Source organism: Oreochromis aureus, linkage group 19 (genome assembly GCF_013358895.1).
Source record: "Oreochromis aureus strain Israel breed Guangdong linkage group 19, ZZ_aureus, whole genome shotgun sequence".
Classification (NCBI taxonomy): Eukaryota; Metazoa; Chordata; class Actinopteri; order Cichliformes; family Cichlidae; genus Oreochromis; species Oreochromis aureus.
In genome coordinates this window covers 15,424,067-15,443,855 of record NC_052960.1, presented here as the reverse complement: position 1 = coordinate 15,443,855, position 19,789 = coordinate 15,424,067, and the positions used below count along the sequence as shown (strand labels likewise).

Sequence of the window (19,789 nt, the reverse complement as noted above, 5' to 3'; positions counted from 1 at the left end):
TGATATTTTCATTTTTTTGACACGGGATGTCCGCTGCTAGTTCAGGGCCAACATTTATAAATAATTTATTGAACCCATCAACAATGTTACTCATGTTGTGATTTTCACCATTTGCATCAATGAAATATTCAGGATATGATGTTCCAGAAGATCCTTGTTTGATTAAGTTATTTAACACATCCCAAGTTCCTTTAATATTGTTTTTATTTTCATATAATCTTCTTCTATAATAAAGTTGTTTACTCGTTCTTATAATATCAGTCAATTTATTTCTATATGCTTTATATCTTTGTTCCACTTCTTTTGTTTTTACTTTGATGAACTGTTTATACAGATTGTTTTTCTTTTTGCAAGCATTGATAATTCCTTTTGTGAGCCAAGGACTTTTTATCTTTTTTTTCTTTATCTTGTGTTCGTTTACAGGACAATGTTTATTGTACAACATAGTGAAAATATCTAGGAAATTGTCATAAGCCTTGTCCACATCTGACTCTTCATACACGAACTCAATCTTGTTGTGCTAAATCGAAATTGAAGGCATGAATTGCTTCTTCATTTATTGTTCGCTTTGCTATCGTAATCTTGGTATCTATTTTTTTTAAATCACAGTCACACAAAGTAAAAACTGGTAAGTGGTCAGTTATGTCACAGACAAGCAGGCCACTATTAATTACGAAATCCATGACATTAGTAAAAATCTTGTCAATAATAGCGGCGCTATGTGATGTTATTCTGCTTGGCTTTGTTATTGTTGTTTAAAATGATTTAATTTGCTTTGGTAGTTGAAATTACATATAGTGCTGGACCTTTGCGTGATACAATAGTCTGCCTCACAGAAAGGATAACCCTGACACAGGCAGTACAGCTTTATATCCTGAGACAATAACAAAGATTATCTTCTCCCAGCATGGACGTGGTAGTCCTGCTGTCTTATGAATCCTCTCCCCATTCACATCCGCTCACTTCCTTGACCTCCTATCTGCTCCTTTTCCTGGAATCAGAGAGACGTGGACACAAAACATGCCCTATGTAGCCTTGATTACCGAATTTTATTATTCATTGTTCTTCTACTGATTCTAAGGTCTGGTTCAGGATATCTTGTTCAGACTCTCTGATCCAGAGACTTCTAGAAAACCATTATCATGTGTATGAGCACAACTGCATTGTGTATAAATAAAATAATTATTAATGAAACAGATTTATTTAATAATTTAATTCAAAAATCTAAGCAGCCTTAATTTAAGAGAATAATATTTTGTAGCAGTAAAAGTTTTGTTTCTTCTAAAGTGAACATACAGAATGTGACACATAAAAGTAAATGTTGCCAAAGACAACCTCGTCAGTGGCGGTAACAACTTGTGCGTTTTATTATTCCAGTACTTTAAACCAAATTCCACAACTGCTTAACAGACTGTAATTAAACCTATTCAAAGACCAACAAGTCTGACTGGAAAAAATCAGCCCTGATTATTTATAGAAATGTGGGCAGCTGAACATAATGTTTAAATATTTAGAGTTTAAAACCCTTAAGAGCCCAGACCCATTTTTTACCGTCATAAAAACTATGGGAGAGTCAATTTTGAAACATTAACAGAAACTGTCCTCAATGTTAAAGGGGCGGTGACACCTGTGTCACTGTTGGTGCTTAAGGGCTAAGACGTCACAAAACAGGTGCAGTTTACGATGACTCTCCAACAGTTTGTGCGCTGTTTCATTGTGGTGATCATTTTCTTATGCAAAGGTGAGAAAAAGGTTCTTTCTTCTTTAGATATTTTTTTATTACTGAGATTTTATCAGGGTTGGAAGAAGTACGAGATTAATTAGAGGTACAAATGTTGACTGTGACATAAAGATGAACAAACAGGTTAATATTTAAATGTTTCAAGAACAGTCAGCAATAAAATCTTGCTTTTAGAATGTGATCATTTCTTCATCTTACATATATTTGCACTCAACCGGTTTAACTCTGTGTAGTTTCTTAGTTATCCAGGTCATGGTAGTCTAAGGAGCTTTAAGTTTGTTAAAGACATTTCACCTCTCTCAGATGAGAGGAGGTGAAACATTCACCTTTTTTCAAGCTTCTTAAAAAGTTTTATTTCTGGATGCTTACCATGCTGGTCTGAATGATCACCTGAAAATGAGAAAACAGACATTTGTACAAGTTCTTTTACAAGTTTTAAGCTTGGTTTGAACCTTTCTGTCCTTCTGTCAGCTGCACAGTAATGAGAACATATACACAGTAATATCCACATTTGTTGCAGTGACAGAGCGTGCTGACTTTTGGTTTTTCTTTAAACTCTGAATTTATTTTGTGCTGTAAAATCTTCCAGTATCCTGACATAGAGGAGGAACTATCTGTGCATCACATCTCCCAGCAGAGCGTTGCACTAATCAGTGTTATCTGTCATCTGAGTGGTTTTAATGTGTTTAACTGTGCTCTTTTATTTTGCCAGCATGTAGCAGCAGGGCTGTGAACAGCAGCAGCATCACAGAAGGTCATGATGCAGCATCAGGAAGCTGGCCCTCATATGCTGCTGTAGTTATAGTTGGATTTCAATTTGGTGCGTCCTTAATCAACGAGCAGTGGGTGCTGACAGCTGCATCTTTCATTCCACTGTGAGTCAATGCTGCAAGTTTACATTTTTGTTGATGAAAAAACTCAAAGAAATTGAAGACATAAAAGTAAAAAGAAAAAGGAAACTCATGACATTGCATTGTCCTGTGATAGAGAGAAAAGGTGCCATTTAAAAATAACGTTTTGTGTCCATGTGTGTGTGAAGTGACACATTGACACGGTGGGATCCAACAGTCTATCTGGGAGGCTACAGCCTGTCAGGTTCAAACCCAAATGAAGTGAATCGGACTCTGGAGAAGATTATCTGCCATCCTGAATTCGACTTTGCAACTCTCAAGAACGACATTTGTCTTCTGAAGCTGTCGGCTCCTGTGAATTTCACAGACCACATTCAGCCGACCTGCTTAGCCTCAGAAAACAGCACTTACAACAATGAGACCAGCAGCTGGGTCATTGGTTTGGGTTATAATAGTAAGTTGTAAAACATTTATTTTCGGTTACAGCATTGTGTTGGTGTTTCTGGGGCCTAATATTTAAATTCTCTCCAATTAGGTGATGGTACATTCACCAAAACCCTGCAGGAGGCCAAAGTACCAATCGTGGGAAACAATGAGTGCAAAGGCATCTTTCAAGGGAGCTATCCCAAGATCACAGAGAACATGATCTGTGCTGGAGACAAGGATTCATGCTTGGTGACTACAACCTTTATTTTTTATTAAAAAATATGTGGAGCTGTCTGTTGTGACAACCTCTTGTGTTAATAAGGGCGCAGCTAAAGCAGGCTTTATGTGTAAAAGTATGCATAGACTGTATTTCAATAAGGACAGATCATTAGACAGAATAAACATGATTTATTGGTGAAAAGACAGTGAAAGGGCTGAGAGATGGCAGAGGCCAGGAGAGAAGCAGAGCTTGGGTTAAGGCTCAGGGCCCATGATGACTGACAGAGAACAAAGAGCAGTGAAGGCTGAGAATGAAAGAAGAGCCATGATTGCACCGGGCTGCTGATAGATGACAGAACTTGTTTTTGTTTTATGTAAAGGCTCATTATACTGGGCTGAATTACTTTTGTATAAATGGCCCTATGAGAAACATGGTGTTCCACATTAAACAATGACATAAAAGCGGCTGAAGCTGTGGTAAACCGATACCTAACTGAAAAGGTCATTGTGGAATTCAGTTGAACTATGCAGTTAAACGTGACATGTTTCACTAATTCATAACTTGCTAGCAAAAAACTTGAAAGCCCTTAGTCGATGGTTACTGCAGTTCAGTGGCTTTGGGAAATACTCTGCTCAGTCAGTTTAAAGCATGACCCTGCTGATTTCTAAACAAATGAGTTTTAAGCGATTGCTGAGTCCACAGTTAACACTTTTGTAAAGAAGACCACTCTGCAGATGAGAGACTGTGTCTAGAGGTCGTTATGAGTGAACATCTGTAAGGTTTGAATAGCAGAGCTTTGAGGCGAGTTTCACCAGTTTTTCTGGTTACTCAAACAGAACATAACTTACTGCCAAACCTGAAAGAGGAAGATCACTTTCTGCTTAGAGGGGCGATGCAAATCACGGGAATGAACTTTAATTTACTCATGTTGGATGTGTTGCTCCAGCGCTGCGAGCTTAGGAGGAAAATGCAGATGGTTAATTGATCATTGTTACTAGAATGACTTTTGCACAATATGAGTTTAAAGAAATCAAAAGAGTCTAAAGAAATCTAAAATCTAAAGAAAATACTGAGTTTTAGCCTTACAGAAAAAATGAAGGACATAATCATAATTCAAACAGAGGTCTGAAAAAATAACAACCCAGCACACAATAGGCTAAATGAAAAATTAAGTTCTACGAGTCTCAGAAATGACCTCCACATCTGGTTTGGGATCAACAGTTGAACCTTTACGCATTTTGAAACCTTAAAACCACAAACTTAAATGTTTTTTTATTTAGATTTTCTGTCATAGACCAACACAAAGTAGCACATAATTGTGAGGTGGTATGAAAATGATACAGGGTTTTCATAATATTAAACAAATGGAAATCTGAAAAGTGTGACATGCCTTTGTATTCAGGACCCTTTTATTCTGATACCTCTAAATAAAATGAAGTGCAGTCAATTGCTTTCAGAAGTCACCTAATTAGATAATAGAGTTCACTTGTGTGTAAATTAGTCACCTACACCTGCTCTGTGGAGGCCTCAGTGGTTTGTTAGAGAACAGAATACAGCCCTGTGCAGCTCTTCTTGTGTAACTGCTCATTTCATGTTATCTCCAACAACTCTTTGGACTGTGCCGGAGACACAGCAAACCTTGTGACAGATGTGTCATCCTGGAGGAGTTGGTTTTCCTTAGAAAGCAGGTTACGTCTCATGTAGCCAGCCGTGACAAGGATGTTAACAAAAAGTTAAACTAGATCAGTGGTTCCCAAACTATTTTTGCCAGGCCCCCCTTTTTTACAAGAAAAATGTTCGCGCCCCCCCCACAAACACATCCTCCAAACACACACCCCCATATTTTGCTCCATTGTGGTTTATTTCACACCTCAAACATTTAGTAAATGATTAAGTAAATACAAGTAAACGGCAATAAATTATAGGTAGTAATAAAATATACTACTAACTCTTTTACGCTAAGTCCACACCTACACGGGTATTTTTGAAAACTCAGCTGTTTATGCGTTTGGGCTTTTCGTCAACACATAAACGGCGTTGCGATTCACCGAAAACAGATTTAAAACCTTTTTTGCGTTTACGTGTGGACGAGGAATACAGAGTTCGTCACGCAACGTCAAAGGCATGTGCCTCTTTTCACGTCACGCTGTGCGCCACGTTATTGTTTACATGAGATGAATTGCAGAATGGCAGATAGTCAGATTAACAGTATTTTGTCTCTATCTTCAGGTTTTACACGCTTACATACACACGCAGTTACTGTCCCTCCATTTAGAAAGGCAGAGGCGTCACGGTGTAATTATTTTACGTGTAGTTGTTTTTTTCCCTGTGTAATAATATTCAACATTGCTGTCAATACATTTTTCAAAAAAATGCCTCTGTGCAAAATGGGTTTAAACACAAACAGCTGTGGGATACTGTTTGTCCGTGATTTGAACCGGGGGAACAAATTACGGCAGGATCAGCCTGATATTATTTGTATCCCACTGTAACTTTACTGCATAAAGAGCTAACATGTCAGGAGTAGTTAGTTACTACAAGTAGTGTTTGTGAACTAAAAATCAAGAATGTTGGATACTGTTTGTCCGTGATTTGGAGAGCCCAGCGCTCCTCCCGAAGCAGGGAAACTAATTTTGCAGGGGAGACCTACCTTGGCACTTGTGCAGGTGAAGCCAAAGGGAAGATATGCTTCACCATATTTTCTAGTCTTTGGCTTGGAAGGAAGTTGGTTTGGAAACATATTTGGCGATGCTTCATCTCCTGCTTTGCATTTGTGTGGGAGCCCCGTCAAAAACCTGTCCACAGTGTCCAAGCGCTCTTCCCCCTTTCATACCACGCCCCACACTTTGGGAACCTCTGAACTAGATGAAAATCAGTCAGGAGGGATAAGGAGAGAGAGAGAAGGCCTGTGTGAAAACATTCCCTCTGGGCTCCAAAGCAGCTGAAATGGATTCACAGTGTGTTTTGAGGAAGGAAGGTTCAGGGTTTAAGTAGTCATCATCATGGGCTCATCCGATTAGAATGAGAATAAGCAGTCAATTTACAGGTTGTCGTTTTATTGAATAATAAAAACTTCATTTATAAAGCGCTTTCAAACAAAGTGCTGTACAACTATTTAAAACTAAAAAGATAAGTAAAATAAAAGCGATACATAGCAATACAGGTAAAAGACAATACAAGTTAAAAACAGTAAAAATTGAAAAACTAAAAGCAATAGAATTAAGACATGTAAGAGGGTGAACAAATGTGTCTTCAGCTAAACCTCCACAGAGCATGCCTGCTGAATATCTTGAGGGAGGTTGTTCCACAGAAACGGGGCACGAAAAGAAAAAGCACGCTCTCCAATTGTCTTTTTTCTGGCTCTAGGAACCTTTAGAAGGCCAGAGTCCTGAGATCGGAGAGTACGGGATGGAACATAAAGATGTAAAAGGTCGGAGAGGTATGTAGGTGCCAATCCGTTTAAAGCCTTGTAGGTGAGCAGCAGGACCTTAAAATCTGCTCGAACCTGACAAGGTAGCCAATGCAGAGAGTTCAGTACAGGGCTAATGTGCTTAAATTTCCCAGTCCTTGTTAAAATGCGAGCAGCTGCATTTTGTACCATCTGGAAACCTCGAAAAGTTCTTTGGTAGCCCAGAAAGAAGAGCGTTACAATAATCAATACGTGAAGACACAAATGCATGGATAAGAACCTCTGCAGTGTCGCTTGACAAAACTTGTCTGATTCTGGCTATGTTCCTCAAATGATAAAAGGCAGTCTTTGTTATCTCTTTTAAATGATACTCGAAAGAGCACCATGTCGAACCACACGCCCAAGTTTTTTTACTTTGTCCCTGCAATTTATGACACTGTCATCAATTCTCAAGATGAAATTTTGGGACAAGTGCTAAATCTGTGTGGCCTAATGACCATCAACTCTGTTTTATCAGTATTTAGGAGCGAGAAATTATCCGATAACCAGCCCTTAATTGCAGATAGACAAGATTCTAGTTTAGAGACTTCAGCACAATTTCCAATGGTTAAAGGAACATAAAGCTGCAGGTCATCAGCGTAACAATGAAAGGTTACATTAAAAGAACGTAAAAGAACACCAAGAGGCAGCAGATACATAGAAAACAGCAATGGTCCAAGTACAGAGCCCTGAGGGACCCCGTGCCTCACTGCACAGGTCTCGGAGAGATCATTTTTAAAACTAACAGTCTGAGACCTCCCAGACAGGTAAGATCTCAGCCACAATAAAACATTTCCTGTAATTCCAATAAAATGTTCAAGCCTACCCAAAAAAAATGCAGTGATCCACAGTGTCAAACGCAGCACTTAAATCCAGCAGTAATAAAACTGAAGTACGATCGTTGTCTGCATTTACCAGCAGATCATTTACAACATCTTCCAGGTAAAGAAAGGAAAGACACATGGACTGCCATCTCTGAAAGGAAATAAAGTATGATTTAAGTAACTCAAAATAATACATGAACTCAGGAGACTCAAAGAGAAACTCACCTCAGCTGCCGCCCCATGTGGGAGTGAAGAAAGAGTGAGGGGTAAGTGAGTGCAGTCCTTATATAACGAGTGACAGGTGAGTGCAATTAAGGCCAAGCACCACCCCCAATCAAAGGTGAGGAAAAGAAACAAGGTGCATCTGGTGAAGTGAATGTGCTGAAAGGTGAGCCTTTACAACACAGTGGTTCATGTTTCCTAACTGGACAAAGTGATATTAACTGACTGTGTGTGGTACTGTGACGAGCAAGCGTTACCCAACATAAATCATTGTTTAGTTGGTGGATGTTATTGATGGTCAACCTCTAAGAGTCTGTCCTAATAACTTTCATCAATGTCTTTCCACAGTTTACTTATGGAGCACCACTCATGACCAAAAGTGGATCAGTCTGGCTCCAGAGTGGAGTTCTGAGTGTCAGTGCGTGTGATGCATTTCCTTCAGTGTTCACTCGTGTGTCCCAGTACCAGAAATGGATCAGCGACACAGTTAGAGGGACACAACCAGGCTTTGTTACCTTCACCTCCCCAGACAGTTCATCACCAACCACTACTGCCCCCGATGTGTGACAGTGTGTTGCAGTGGTGAAAACCTGACCCACCGCACTCTGTGTTCTCGTTGTGTTGCTCCATGTGTTTGCTGGAACTGTTGGAAAGTAGATCAACACATTTACTCAAGTTCAAGTACAAACATGAAGTACTTTACCTGACATATTGCTTTACAACTTTAAGAACCTTTTATTCCACTGTATTTACGGACATCAGGAGGGTTTTTTTTTTTACTAGCAATTTGATTATTTTTAATTCGATTTTTTTTTAGTTTGTCTGTATTTGCTATACTTTCTTTAAATTACTTTAATGACCCAATGAATTGTCATTAAGAAATCAAAGCATTCTTAAATTAGTTAAGTGAAATGTTAAGGGTGTCACGTTTTCACACTTGCGTTGTTTGCTCAAAATCATATGCAAATTAATTAAAATCTTTTCAAATAGTCTTGTGATCTTTTTTTTAAATTTTTAATACTTAAATAGTTAAAAAATATATATTTCTTGAGTTATATTTGATTTTTCACACTTTAAATTAAAGTAGAACGAACAGGAAACACTTCACACATTGTTAACAGATGAAGGATAAATGTGTTCTTTCTACTCGCCAGCAGCCGGTGGTTCATATTATACAGGAGACAATAGGAAGATGACACTGCTGATAATTTGCTCCGTGACCTGACGAGTTTATGGTTTATATTTTTCAGCGTCTTGTTTAATGTAACATGATGTTATCTATTAAAACATGATCCCCTCAGTTTATCAGTCACATCAGTCCCTCATGTGTCACATGTGCTATCAAAAGCTGCATCAAGACAAAAAACAGTCAATGACAATTGGTGCACCTGCTTGTGATGCAAAGCAGCCTACAATACCCCTTGCAGTTCTTGGTGGTAGAAAATATAGTGAGGCTGTACTGAAACAGTGTGTTGGCTAGTGTCATAAAGTAAAGTTGCTTGCTTACAGTAAACCTCCTACCAGACATATCTGGAACTATCATAGTGTCTATATTAAAGCCACACAAGCTGAGCAATGGCTGAAGCCTCTAGTTTTTGGTCACTGGCTCTTGAGAAATTAAATTGTTAACAATTGTTGTCCAAGATCATAAAAAAGGGCATCAAGAAAAATGTGCAGAAACAATATATACGAGAATCAGTTTCTGAGAAGAACAGGATGTAGCCTAAAGTACAACTGAGTACTAACCTCATGGTGGTGGTTGAAGAAAAATCATGATGTATTTGGTTCATTGTTGAACCACACCGGTCCCAAGTTCATATTTTGCATTTACGTGTGGCAGAAAGGTGTTAAAGCTCCCACTTCATTATACCTTCCCAACCGTGGAAAATAATGGAAACACAGATGCAGACTATTTTCTTTTGTGTCTCACAAAAACTCAAGATGTCTGCCACTTAAATGCTCCGAGCTCGATTGTGGTTTGGTTTATGTGGCCCAGGCTCATAGAAAACAGGTCTGGCCTGGATCCGGCATCAAGCTGGCACTTCTGACTGACTGGTGTCATGACAGAGTGTATGTCAACCAGATGTGGGCCAGGTCTGGCAATGATGGCACTGTTTATGTTCCTATTTTCCTATTTTAGTTAGAAGACCCAAATGCCATGTTGCAATACTATACTGCTATAGAGGGTTTTCACCTACGTCATGTTCTGGGCAGTAACCTGGATGAGCGGCCATATTGGAGGCACTCGAAGGTAAACACTGCAATGGATCAATGTCTGAAACCACAGAAAAGCTCCTCAAAATGCGTTATAGATGCAAAGACATACAGGGAAGGACTTGGTCCACAGGAAAGGCCACGATATTTGGAAAAGTTAAGGTTTATTGGTGGTGCAGATCCATACGAGTTGGCTCCTTCGTCTTGGATCAATGACAACCCGGAGAGTCTTGTGTCTATTGCACATCCTGATATCGTCAACTACCTGGTTTTCTCGCCAAGCCCATACACAGCGGAGGACCTTAAATCTTTTAAAAGTTTGGAGGCCTATAACCAGATGGTGTGTGGATGGGTGAGGGAGATGCAGTATCAAGTCATCAGCGACAGATGTGTTGTGAATGCCAAAGTAAGTAATGCAATAACATCTTTAATCAACCAAACCTTAACTGTATGATATCATCCCTTACCAAAAAGTAGCATACTTCAAGTATATTTTATTAAGTATGCTTAACTATAGAAAAATACATTTCCCCAAGTATACTTCTATTCTCCAAGTACACTGATAGAAATATACTGGCAGTTTACTAGTATACTACTTTGTACTAAATTGGTCCCCTTTAAGTTTATAAAAGCACACTTTGAAGTACACTTAAAGTTCATTACAAGTAAACTAAAAGAGTACCTGAAAGATTACTTTAAGTCTACTTTTAGTTAATGAAAGTACACTTTAATGTGTACTGAAAGTCATCTTTTAGGTATACTATTAGTTTACTACCAGTAAACTTCAAGTGCCCATTTTACTTTACAAAAAATACACTGTGAAGTAACTTTTTAGGTTTGCTATTACTACTACCAATAAACTTCTAGTTATACTTCTTCTCCATGTTTAATGCTAAGTAAAAAATGTGACAAACATAGATTCAGGTATTTTATTTGGCTCCAAAGTATTTCCATCGAAAGGAGCCAGTTGAGGTGGTTCGGGCATCTAACAAGGATGCCCCCTGGGCGCCTCCTGGGTGAGGTTTTCCGGGCACGTCCCACCGGGACGAGGCCCGGGACAGACCCAGGACACACTGGAGAGATTATATCTCTCGGCTGGCCTGAGAACGCCTGGTGTTCCCCCGGATAAGCTGGAGGAGGTGGCCGGGGAGAGGGAGGTCTGGGCTTCTCTGCTTGGGCTGCTGCCCCCGCGTCTCGGCCCCGGATAAACGGAAGAAAATGGATGGATGGATTGATGGATTGTATTTCCAGTAAAATGTAACCTCAGTCTCTAACCTTGTCACTGCAGTGTAAAGAACAGTCCACTGAGTGTAAAAAGGTATTATTAAAACACTACCACTTAAGTATATCAGTGAAAAGTTGAAATATAAGTATGAGTTAAGAATACTTAGACTTTTAGTATATTTTTTTTTAGCAAAAGCAAAGTATAAGTAATATTAACTTTGCAAATTATATCTTCAAATAACTACATTAAGAGCAAACTGAAGTATACTCTTATTTTTAGTTTAAAATTAGTATACTTGAAGCACACGTGCATATCTACTTTTTGGTAAGGAATGAATACCATGGGTGTAATGTTAGCCATGAGTTTTTCATTTCAAGGACCTCCAGTTTGATATGCATTAGTATTTGATATGCACTGTCTACATTTCTATATACACTGTACACTAAAAACTACAGAGCACTTATCACTATCAGAGTTTAAAACCCCTGGGGGGCCTGGACCTTACATTATGAACAAGTGATGCAGATAAGATAAATCTTTATTAATCACCAGAGGGGAAATTCAATTGTTGCAGTAGTACAAGTATTCAGTAGTAATGCAGAAATAGAAATAGATATGTAAGAAAAACAGTGCAAAAAATGCAGTGTATGAGTGTATAATAATATATAAGACTACCTGTTATTTTTTTTAAGTGAAATGGTGAGAAACCATTCTGTTCTTACAGTATTATTTTTTTGCTTTGTCTTATATTCAGATACTCCATTCTCAATCAATCCGAGCAACACCCCTGGATCCCTGGATAATCGCTGAGAAGTCTGGCCGGATACTTGGAGCCCGCTGTACATGCATGGCGGGCCTCGGAGAGACGTGCACACATGTTGCTGCATTGTTGTTTCTCATTGAAGAAACAGTGAAGTTGAGAGACTCAAAGACAGTGACTCAAGAAACGGCATATTGGCTGTTACCTACTGCATCGTCAAAGGTGGAATTCTGGGAATGCCGGAAGATTGACTTCACTGTAACAAAGAGACCTCAAGTAAGAGTTGGCAAGATGAAATGTGCTGCTCATGGACAGTCATCTGAGGAACAAAGCTATGCACTTCAGGGACTTTTAATGTTAGTGAGATATTGTAATGCAATAAAAAACAGACATTACATACAAAATTGTGTTTACAGTTATTTAATTGTACTATAGTATATACTATATGCTATAATTTATAGTACTGTATAGTTTATAAGCTAAGTGTTCTGATAACTGTGCGGGTTTCCTTTAATAAATCTGTTCAGATGAAAGTGTTATGCTGTGTGTTCTCTTCCACATTACAATAACAATGACTGAACAAAGACTGTATATGTCTTTATTTAGTTTGTATGTACTTAATAGTCAATTATGAATAATTTTAGGCTATAATATAGTCCAGACTGGTTGATATTTTTGACAGTGAATAAAAAAAAAGTACTTCAGTCAAAATCAACAATTGATGGGCAAAGGTTCACCAGAGCACAACAGACAAGTCCAATCTTATCAGTGGTACAATAACCATCATTATCTTTGCACATCAAGAAATCAATTGGCAGCATTCCCTCCAAAATAGTATATTTCTGGCACGCGCTACCAATCACACGCTCAACATGAATCCTGACGTGGGCAATTTTCCTTTTGTTTTCCAAGTCAACAGGAGCTAACTGGGACCTTCCATTAGTGAAGGCTGGAATTTTTACATGAGCCATTCTACAACCTAAAGTGGCCTGAATATTAAAGCAACAATCAGCAGGAACAAGATCACCAGGAACTATGTTGGACAAAAAGCCACATTTTTCGGTTATGTATTTGTAAATGAATTTGCAAATGAATGTTTTCAGTTCTAAGACTTTGAAGTTCACTTAGCCTCAATGAAATCACCAGTCATATCAATTTGAGTCCCTATATTGCACAAATTACTGCTGATGTAATCACTTGTCAAAGGGTTATCGTCAGTCCCAGCAGCAGGAGCAGCAGCAGCAGCTTCATCCTTCAGTCTCTGTTGGGTTCTATTCAAACGACGTTTGTAGCGTGATGTCTGTGTTTCTTTGCTGACCTGTCATTCCAACAGATGGCAACCAATCTGGGTCATCATTTTGGTAAAGTTCAGACCTTTTACCTGTAATACAAGTCAAAAGCTTGATATGAATTATATTATCATTACACTACCTGATAAGAAATAAGCCAAACAAATTTGGATGTTGTCCAGATTTTTGCCTTGTAGATCCTGCTTCAGTTTCGCTAACCACAACAACAACCACACACTCCTTTCCTCTGATAACTTTCGGCATTGTTCTCCCTGATTTGTAATAACTTGTGACAGTCTATAAAGCTGCAAATGTTTTTCACGGTCTGACCGATTGGTACAGCCGCTCACGGCAATAATTCACCATTTCCTTTCGTTCGACATTTGAAATCTATTTAAGTGCGTGTGCTTTGTTTACGTCCAGTATCTCCAATATGGCGACTTCTGGTTTGATGACACGGCAATAACGCACTGTGAAAATCCACTATAGTAGCCAATGTTTCAATTGCAGGTTTGACAGGTTTGTGAGTGTGCACTTTATCAAGTGTACAGGCTCACTTGAGCTAGTGACGGTTTACATATCCTTGCCAGTGAGTGGCTGTAGCTCAGGCCGTAGAGCAGATCACCTACTGATTGGAAGGTTAGCGGTTCGATCCCTGGCTGCTCCAGTCTGCATGTAAAGAATGTAGTTAGAAAGCACCCAGTTTAGAGAAAATGTGTGAGTGTAGCATGTTATACAGAGCACTTTGAGTAATCTGGGAGAGTAGAAACGTGTAATATCAGAACCCGCCCATTTACTGTATTAACACAGTTTCAGTGTTCATAGAAACCACAGTTCAATGTCTGCTCTTTGATATGTGAGCAGGGTACACCACTAGTTGTTAACAAGAACAGCATGTTCTTACCACAGCCAAATGTTGGCAAGGAAGAACTCCGAATGTTCCAAGCAAACATGCCTATGGCTGTTCTGCAGATAGGCAGAACCAGCCACTCCAGATTTTTTCACAGGTGTGGTTGAAGTATTCGGTGTGCATCAGTTGGTAGCTTTCATTTACTTCCATATTAGTTTGGTATCAAAAAATATCAAAGCAAGATTGTCACCTGCAAGTTTATACATCTGTGAGTCAGTCCCATTGGAAAAACATCACCAATATCAATACTTTTGTCAAACTTTTGGTTTTTTGTAAATCCCATGTGAGTGATACACAAACAGTGTACTTGTATGTATTCATAAAAATGAAGCTCCATGAGAACTACAGCCTTTCTCAGCACTGCCCTCATCATCCTTCAATAGATTATGTTACTCAGTCAGTAGTTTCACTCAGGCTGCTTCTCTTACCACTGTTTAGGTTTTCTGCAGGTTTCTTTTCTAGGTATTTACCTTGCTGTGCAAACTCCATTTCTGAGAGCGTTATTGAGAGTGAGGTTATCGACAAACCATTCGGAGGAAATTTAGTTTGGATTTTTTCACTAATTGAAGTTTGATGGGACACGTCGTTTTCAAAATTTTCAGAAGGAATTTCAGGAGAAACATCTGTTTTGTTTTTTTGTTTTTAATTTGTTCATTTCAGGCACAACAAAATACATATATTGAACATAAAGTGCACAAAACAAAAAACAAAAATTACCTGAAAAGGAGTGGGACAAAAAAAACTTATTAAATCTCACCCCTATACTCACTCATCAATAAAAAAACAATAAGCTTCCATAGCTAGCGCCCATCGTTGCAAACCAAACAAACCCATCAACAGCCCGGGCACATGCAAGCATCTCAACCGCAGCTCGCAAACAACAAATAGAACCTTCATAACAGAATAAAGAATATATTAATTACAAATTGCATTAGGTAACAGGCAATAATAATTACATAGTAACAAACACACATACATATACATACATACATACATATATATCTACACACACATGTACATACATACGCACACACTTTTTTTTTTTTTTTTTTTGAATCCATACCAGCAATGGTAAGAGAACAGACATTACAGAGCACACTAAAACCATCATTGATTATACTGTGACCAGACCAACTGTTTGTAGAGGAATTTAAATCTATGAATATTTTTGCATTGTTTCAGTTGTAAACTCAGACTGTTCCAGATTTTCACACCACATACAGACACACAAAAACCTTTACGGGTTGTTCGAGTTCTGGGTAATTTGAATTCCCCGAAGCCTCTCACATTATAAACCCTTTCTCAAATTTCAAATATAGTTTGTAAATTTGCAGGTAGAAGTTTATTAAAGGCTTTGTATAAAATTATGGATGTATTGTAATTAACCAGATCCTGGAATTTAAGTAACTTTGCCTGAAGAAAGAGTTTGTGAGTATGATCTAGATAACCAGCCTTGTGAATAATATGCAGTGCTCGTTTCTGTACTGTGACTAATGGATTAGTTGTATTTTATATGTTTCCCACACTTCCACACAATATGTAAAATATGGAAGAACCAGGGTACAGTACAGAGTACGAAGTGCATCTTTATCAAGGTATGGTTTCACTTTGTTCAAAACTGCGAGGCTTCTGGAAATTTTGGTTTTTATGTGTCTGACGTGGGGTTTCCATGAAATTTTGTTATCAATTACGACTCCCAAAAATTTGTTTTCACTCACATTATCAATTGGTACACCTTCAATGATAATTGGTAATTCTATATTATATTTTAAATTACCAAACAACATTGCTTTAGTTTTACTTATATTTAATGATAATTTATTTATATCCATCCATTTTTTTTAATTAATTTTAGCTCCCTGTTTACGGTCATTACAAGATCAGTATAATCATCGCTACTGAAAAATATGTTGGTGTCATCTGCGAACAGTATGAATTTAAGTACTTGAGAAACATCAAAAATATCATTTATGTATACATTGAAAAGTTTTGGTCCCAACACTGACCCTTGGGGAACACCACATGTAATACCAAGTTTCTCTGAATGGTAATGCCCTATGCTAACATATTGTTCCCGACCCGTTAGGTAACTTTTTAACCAGTTACCAGCTTTCCCTCGAACACCATATCTTTCCAATTTATCCAATAAAATTGAGTGATTGATTGTGTCGAAGGCCTTTTTGAGATCAACAAAAATACCAACTGCATATTTATTTTTATCCAGTGCTTTAGTAATTTCTTCTACTGCCTCAATTATCGCCACTGAAGTGGTTCTTTGCGTTCTGAAACCATACTGACCAACATTTATTATTTGATGTTTTTCAAGGAATTTTTCTAATCTTGAATTAAAAAGTTTTTCTAAAATTTTTGAGAATTGAGGCAGTAGAAAATAGGCCTATAATTGGTAAAGCTGTGTTTGTCATTACTTTTGTATAGTGGTATTACTTTCATAATTTTCATTTTTTTTGAAAACAACCGGACTGAAATGATAAATTACAGACATATGTTAAGGGACTAGCAATATTCAGAATAACCTGTTTAACTACAGACATATTTATGTCATGATAATCCATTGAAGACTTACTTTTACATTTTAATGTGATATTTATTACTTCTTGCTCATTTGTAGCTGAGAGGAACAGTGAAAAGGATTTGATTTTATATTACTGATATTTTCATTTTTTTGACACGGGATGTCCGCTGCTAGTTCAGGGCCAACATTTATAAAAATTTATTGAACCCATCAACAATGTTACTCATGTTGTGATTTTCACCATTTGCATCAATGAAATATTCAGGATATGATGTTCCAGAAGATCCTTGTTTGATTAAGTTATTTAACACATCCCAAGTTCCTTTTATATTGTTTTTATTTTCATGTAATCTTCTTCTATAATAAAGTTGTTTACTCGTTCTTATAATATCAGTCAATTTATTTCTATATGCTTTATATCTTTGTTCCACTTCTTTTGTTTTTACTTTGATGAACTGTTTATACAGATTGTTTTTCTTTTTGCAAGCATTGATAATTCCTTTTGTGAGCCAAGGACTTTTTATCTTTTTTTTTTATCTTGTGTTCGTTTACAGGACAATGTTTATTGTACAACATAGTGAAAATATCTAGGAAATTGTCATAAGCCTTGTCCACATCTGACTCTTCATACACCGAACTCCAATCTTGTTGTGCTAAATCGAAATTGAAGGCATGAATTGCTTCTTTATTTATTGTTCGCTTTGCTATCGTAATCTTGGTATCTATTTTTTTTAAATCACAGTCACACAAAGTAAAAACTGGTAAGTGGTCAGTTATGTCACAGACAAGCAGGCCACTATTAATTAGGAAATCCATGACATTAGTAAAAATGTTGTCAATAATAGTGGCGCTATGTGATGTTATTCTGCTTGGCTTTGTTATTGTTGTTTAAAATGATTTAATTTGCTTTGGTAGTTGAAATTACATATAGTGCTGGACCTTTGCGTGATACAATAGTCTGCCTCACAGAAAGGATAACCCTGACACAGGCAGTACAGCTTTATATCCTGAGACAATAACAAAGATTATCTTCTCCCAACATGGACGTGGTAGTCCTGCTGTCTTACGAATCCTCTCCCCATTCACATCCGCTCACTTCCTTGACCTCCTATCTGCTCCTTTTCCTGGAATCAGAGAGACGTGGACACAAAACATGCCCTATGTAGCCTTGATTACCGACTTTTATTATTCATTGTTCTTCTACTGATTCTAAGGTCTGGTTCAGGATATCTTGTTCAGACTCTCTGATCCAGAGACTTTTAGAAAACCATTATCATGTGTATGAGCACAACTGCATTGTGTATAAATAAAATAATTATTAATGAAACAGATTTAATAATTTAAATCAAAAATCTAAGCAGCCTTAATTTAAGAGAATAATATTTTGTAGCAGTAAAAGTTTTGTTTCTTCTAAAGTGAACATACAGAATGTGACACATAAAAGTAAATGTTGCCAAAGACAACCTTGTTAGTGGCGGTAACAAATTGTGCGTTTTATTATTCCAGTACGTTAAACCAAATTCCCCAACTGCTTAACAGACTAATTAAACCTATTCAAAGACCAACAAGTCTGACTGGAAATAATCAGCCCTGATTATTTATAGAAATGTGGGCAGCTGAACATAATGTTTAAATATTTAGAGTTTAAAACCCTTAAGAGCCCAGACCCATTTTTTACCGTCATAAAAACTATGGGAGAGTCAGTTTTGAAACATTAACAGAAACTGTCCTCAATGTTAAAGGGGCGGTGACACCTGTGTCACTGTTGGTGCTTAAGGGCTAAGACGTCACAAAACAGGTGCAGTTAACGATGACTCTCCAACAGTTTGTGCGCTGTTTCATTGTGGTGATCATTTTCTTATGCAAAGGTGAGAAAAAGGTTTTTTCTTCTTTAGATATTTTTTTATTACTGAGATTTTATCAGGGTTGGAAGAAGTACGAGATTAATTAGAGGTACAAATGTTGACTGTGACATAAAGATGAACAAACAGGTTAATATTTAAATGTTTCAACAACAGTCAGCAATAAAATCTTGCTTTTAGAATGTGATCATTTCTTCATCTTACATATATTTGCACTCAACCGGTTTAACTCTGTGTAGTTTCTTAGTCATCCAGGTCATGGTAGTCTAAGGAGCTTTAAGTTTGTTAAAGACATTTCACCTCTCTCAGATGAGAGGAGGTGAAACATTGACCTTTTTTCAATCTTCTTAAAAAGTTTTATTTCTGGATGCTTACCATGCTGGTCTGAATGATCACCTGAAAATGAGAAAACAGACATTTGTACAAGTTCTTTTACAAGTTTTAAGCTTGGTTTGAACCTTTCTGTCCTTCTGTCAGCTGTACAGTAATGAGAACATATACACAGTAATATCCACATTTGTTGCAGTGACGGAGTGTGCTGACTTTTGGTTTTTCTTTAAACTCTGAATTTATTTTGTGCTGTAAAATCTTCCAGTATCCTGACATAGAGGAGGAACTATCTGTGCATCACATCTCCCAGCAGAGCGTTGCACTAATCAGTGTTATCTGTCATCTGAGTGGTTTTAATGTGTTTAACTGTGCTCTTTTATTTTGCCAGCATGTAGCAGCAGGGCTGTGAACAGCAGCAGCATCACAGAAGGTCATGATGCAGCATCAGGAAGCTGGCCCTCATATGCTGCTGTAGTTATAGTTGGATTTCAATTTGGTGCGTCCTTAATCAACGAGCAGTGGGTGCTGACAGCTGCATCTTTCATTCCACTGTGAGTCAGTGCTGCAAGTTTACATTTTTGTTGATGGAAAAACTCAAAGAAATTGAAGACATAAAAGTAAAAAGAAAAAGGAAACTCATGACATTGCATTGTCCTGTGATAGAGAGAAAAGGTGCCATTTAAAAATAACGTTTTGTGTCCATGTGTGTGTGAAGTGACACATTGACACGGTGGGATCCAACAGTCTATCTGGGAGGCTACAGCCTGTCAGGTTCAAACCCAAATGAAGTGAATCGGACTCTGGAGAAGATTATCTGCCATCCTGAATTCGACTTTGCAACTCTCAAGAACGACATTTGTCTTCTGAAGCTGTCGGCTCCTGTGAATTTCACAGACCACATTCAGCCGACCTGCTTAGCCTCAGAAAACAGCAC

The 19,789-nt window shown here is 37.7% G+C and overlaps 1 protein-coding gene and 1 long non-coding RNA gene across 2 annotated transcripts; both read left to right on the top strand.

Moving 5' to 3' along the window:
* The first annotated feature begins 1,619 nt into the window (after nucleotides 1-1,619).
* LOC120434923 (serine protease 48-like) lies at nucleotides 1,620-8,715 on the top strand. The gene is made up of 5 exons (XM_039603598.1): nucleotides 1,620-1,741; nucleotides 2,454-2,616; nucleotides 2,781-3,046; nucleotides 3,128-3,267; nucleotides 8,081-8,715. The coding sequence occupies exons 1-5, from the start codon at nucleotides 1,684-1,686 to the stop codon at nucleotides 8,297-8,299; spliced, it is 846 nt and encodes a 281-aa protein (XP_039459532.1). The 5' UTR covers nucleotides 1,620-1,683; the 3' UTR covers nucleotides 8,300-8,715.
* Nucleotides 8,716-18,482: 9,767 nt separating this feature from the next.
* On the top strand, nucleotides 18,483-19,781 carry LOC120434704. Its single transcript, XR_005609287.1, has 3 exons — nucleotides 18,483-18,531; nucleotides 19,244-19,406; nucleotides 19,571-19,781. It is a non-coding gene; the product is annotated as an uncharacterized LOC120434704 (long non-coding RNA).
* The last annotated feature ends 8 nt before the right edge of the window (nucleotides 19,782-19,789 follow it).

Bases quoted from the DNA above. Each gene is read 5' to 3' on its own strand.
- LOC120434923 (XM_039603598.1), top strand. From the start codon at position 1,684: ATGACTCTCCAACAGTTTGTGCGCTGTTTCATTGTGGTGATCATTTTC. The intron at 1,742-2,453 runs GTGAGAAAAAGG...TTATTTTGCCAG, and splicing joins GATCATTTTCTTATGCAAAG to CATGTAGCAGCAGGGCTGTG. The intron at 3,047-3,127 runs GTAAGTTGTAAA...CTCTCCAATTAG, and splicing joins CATTGGTTTGGGTTATAATA to GTGATGGTACATTCACCAAA.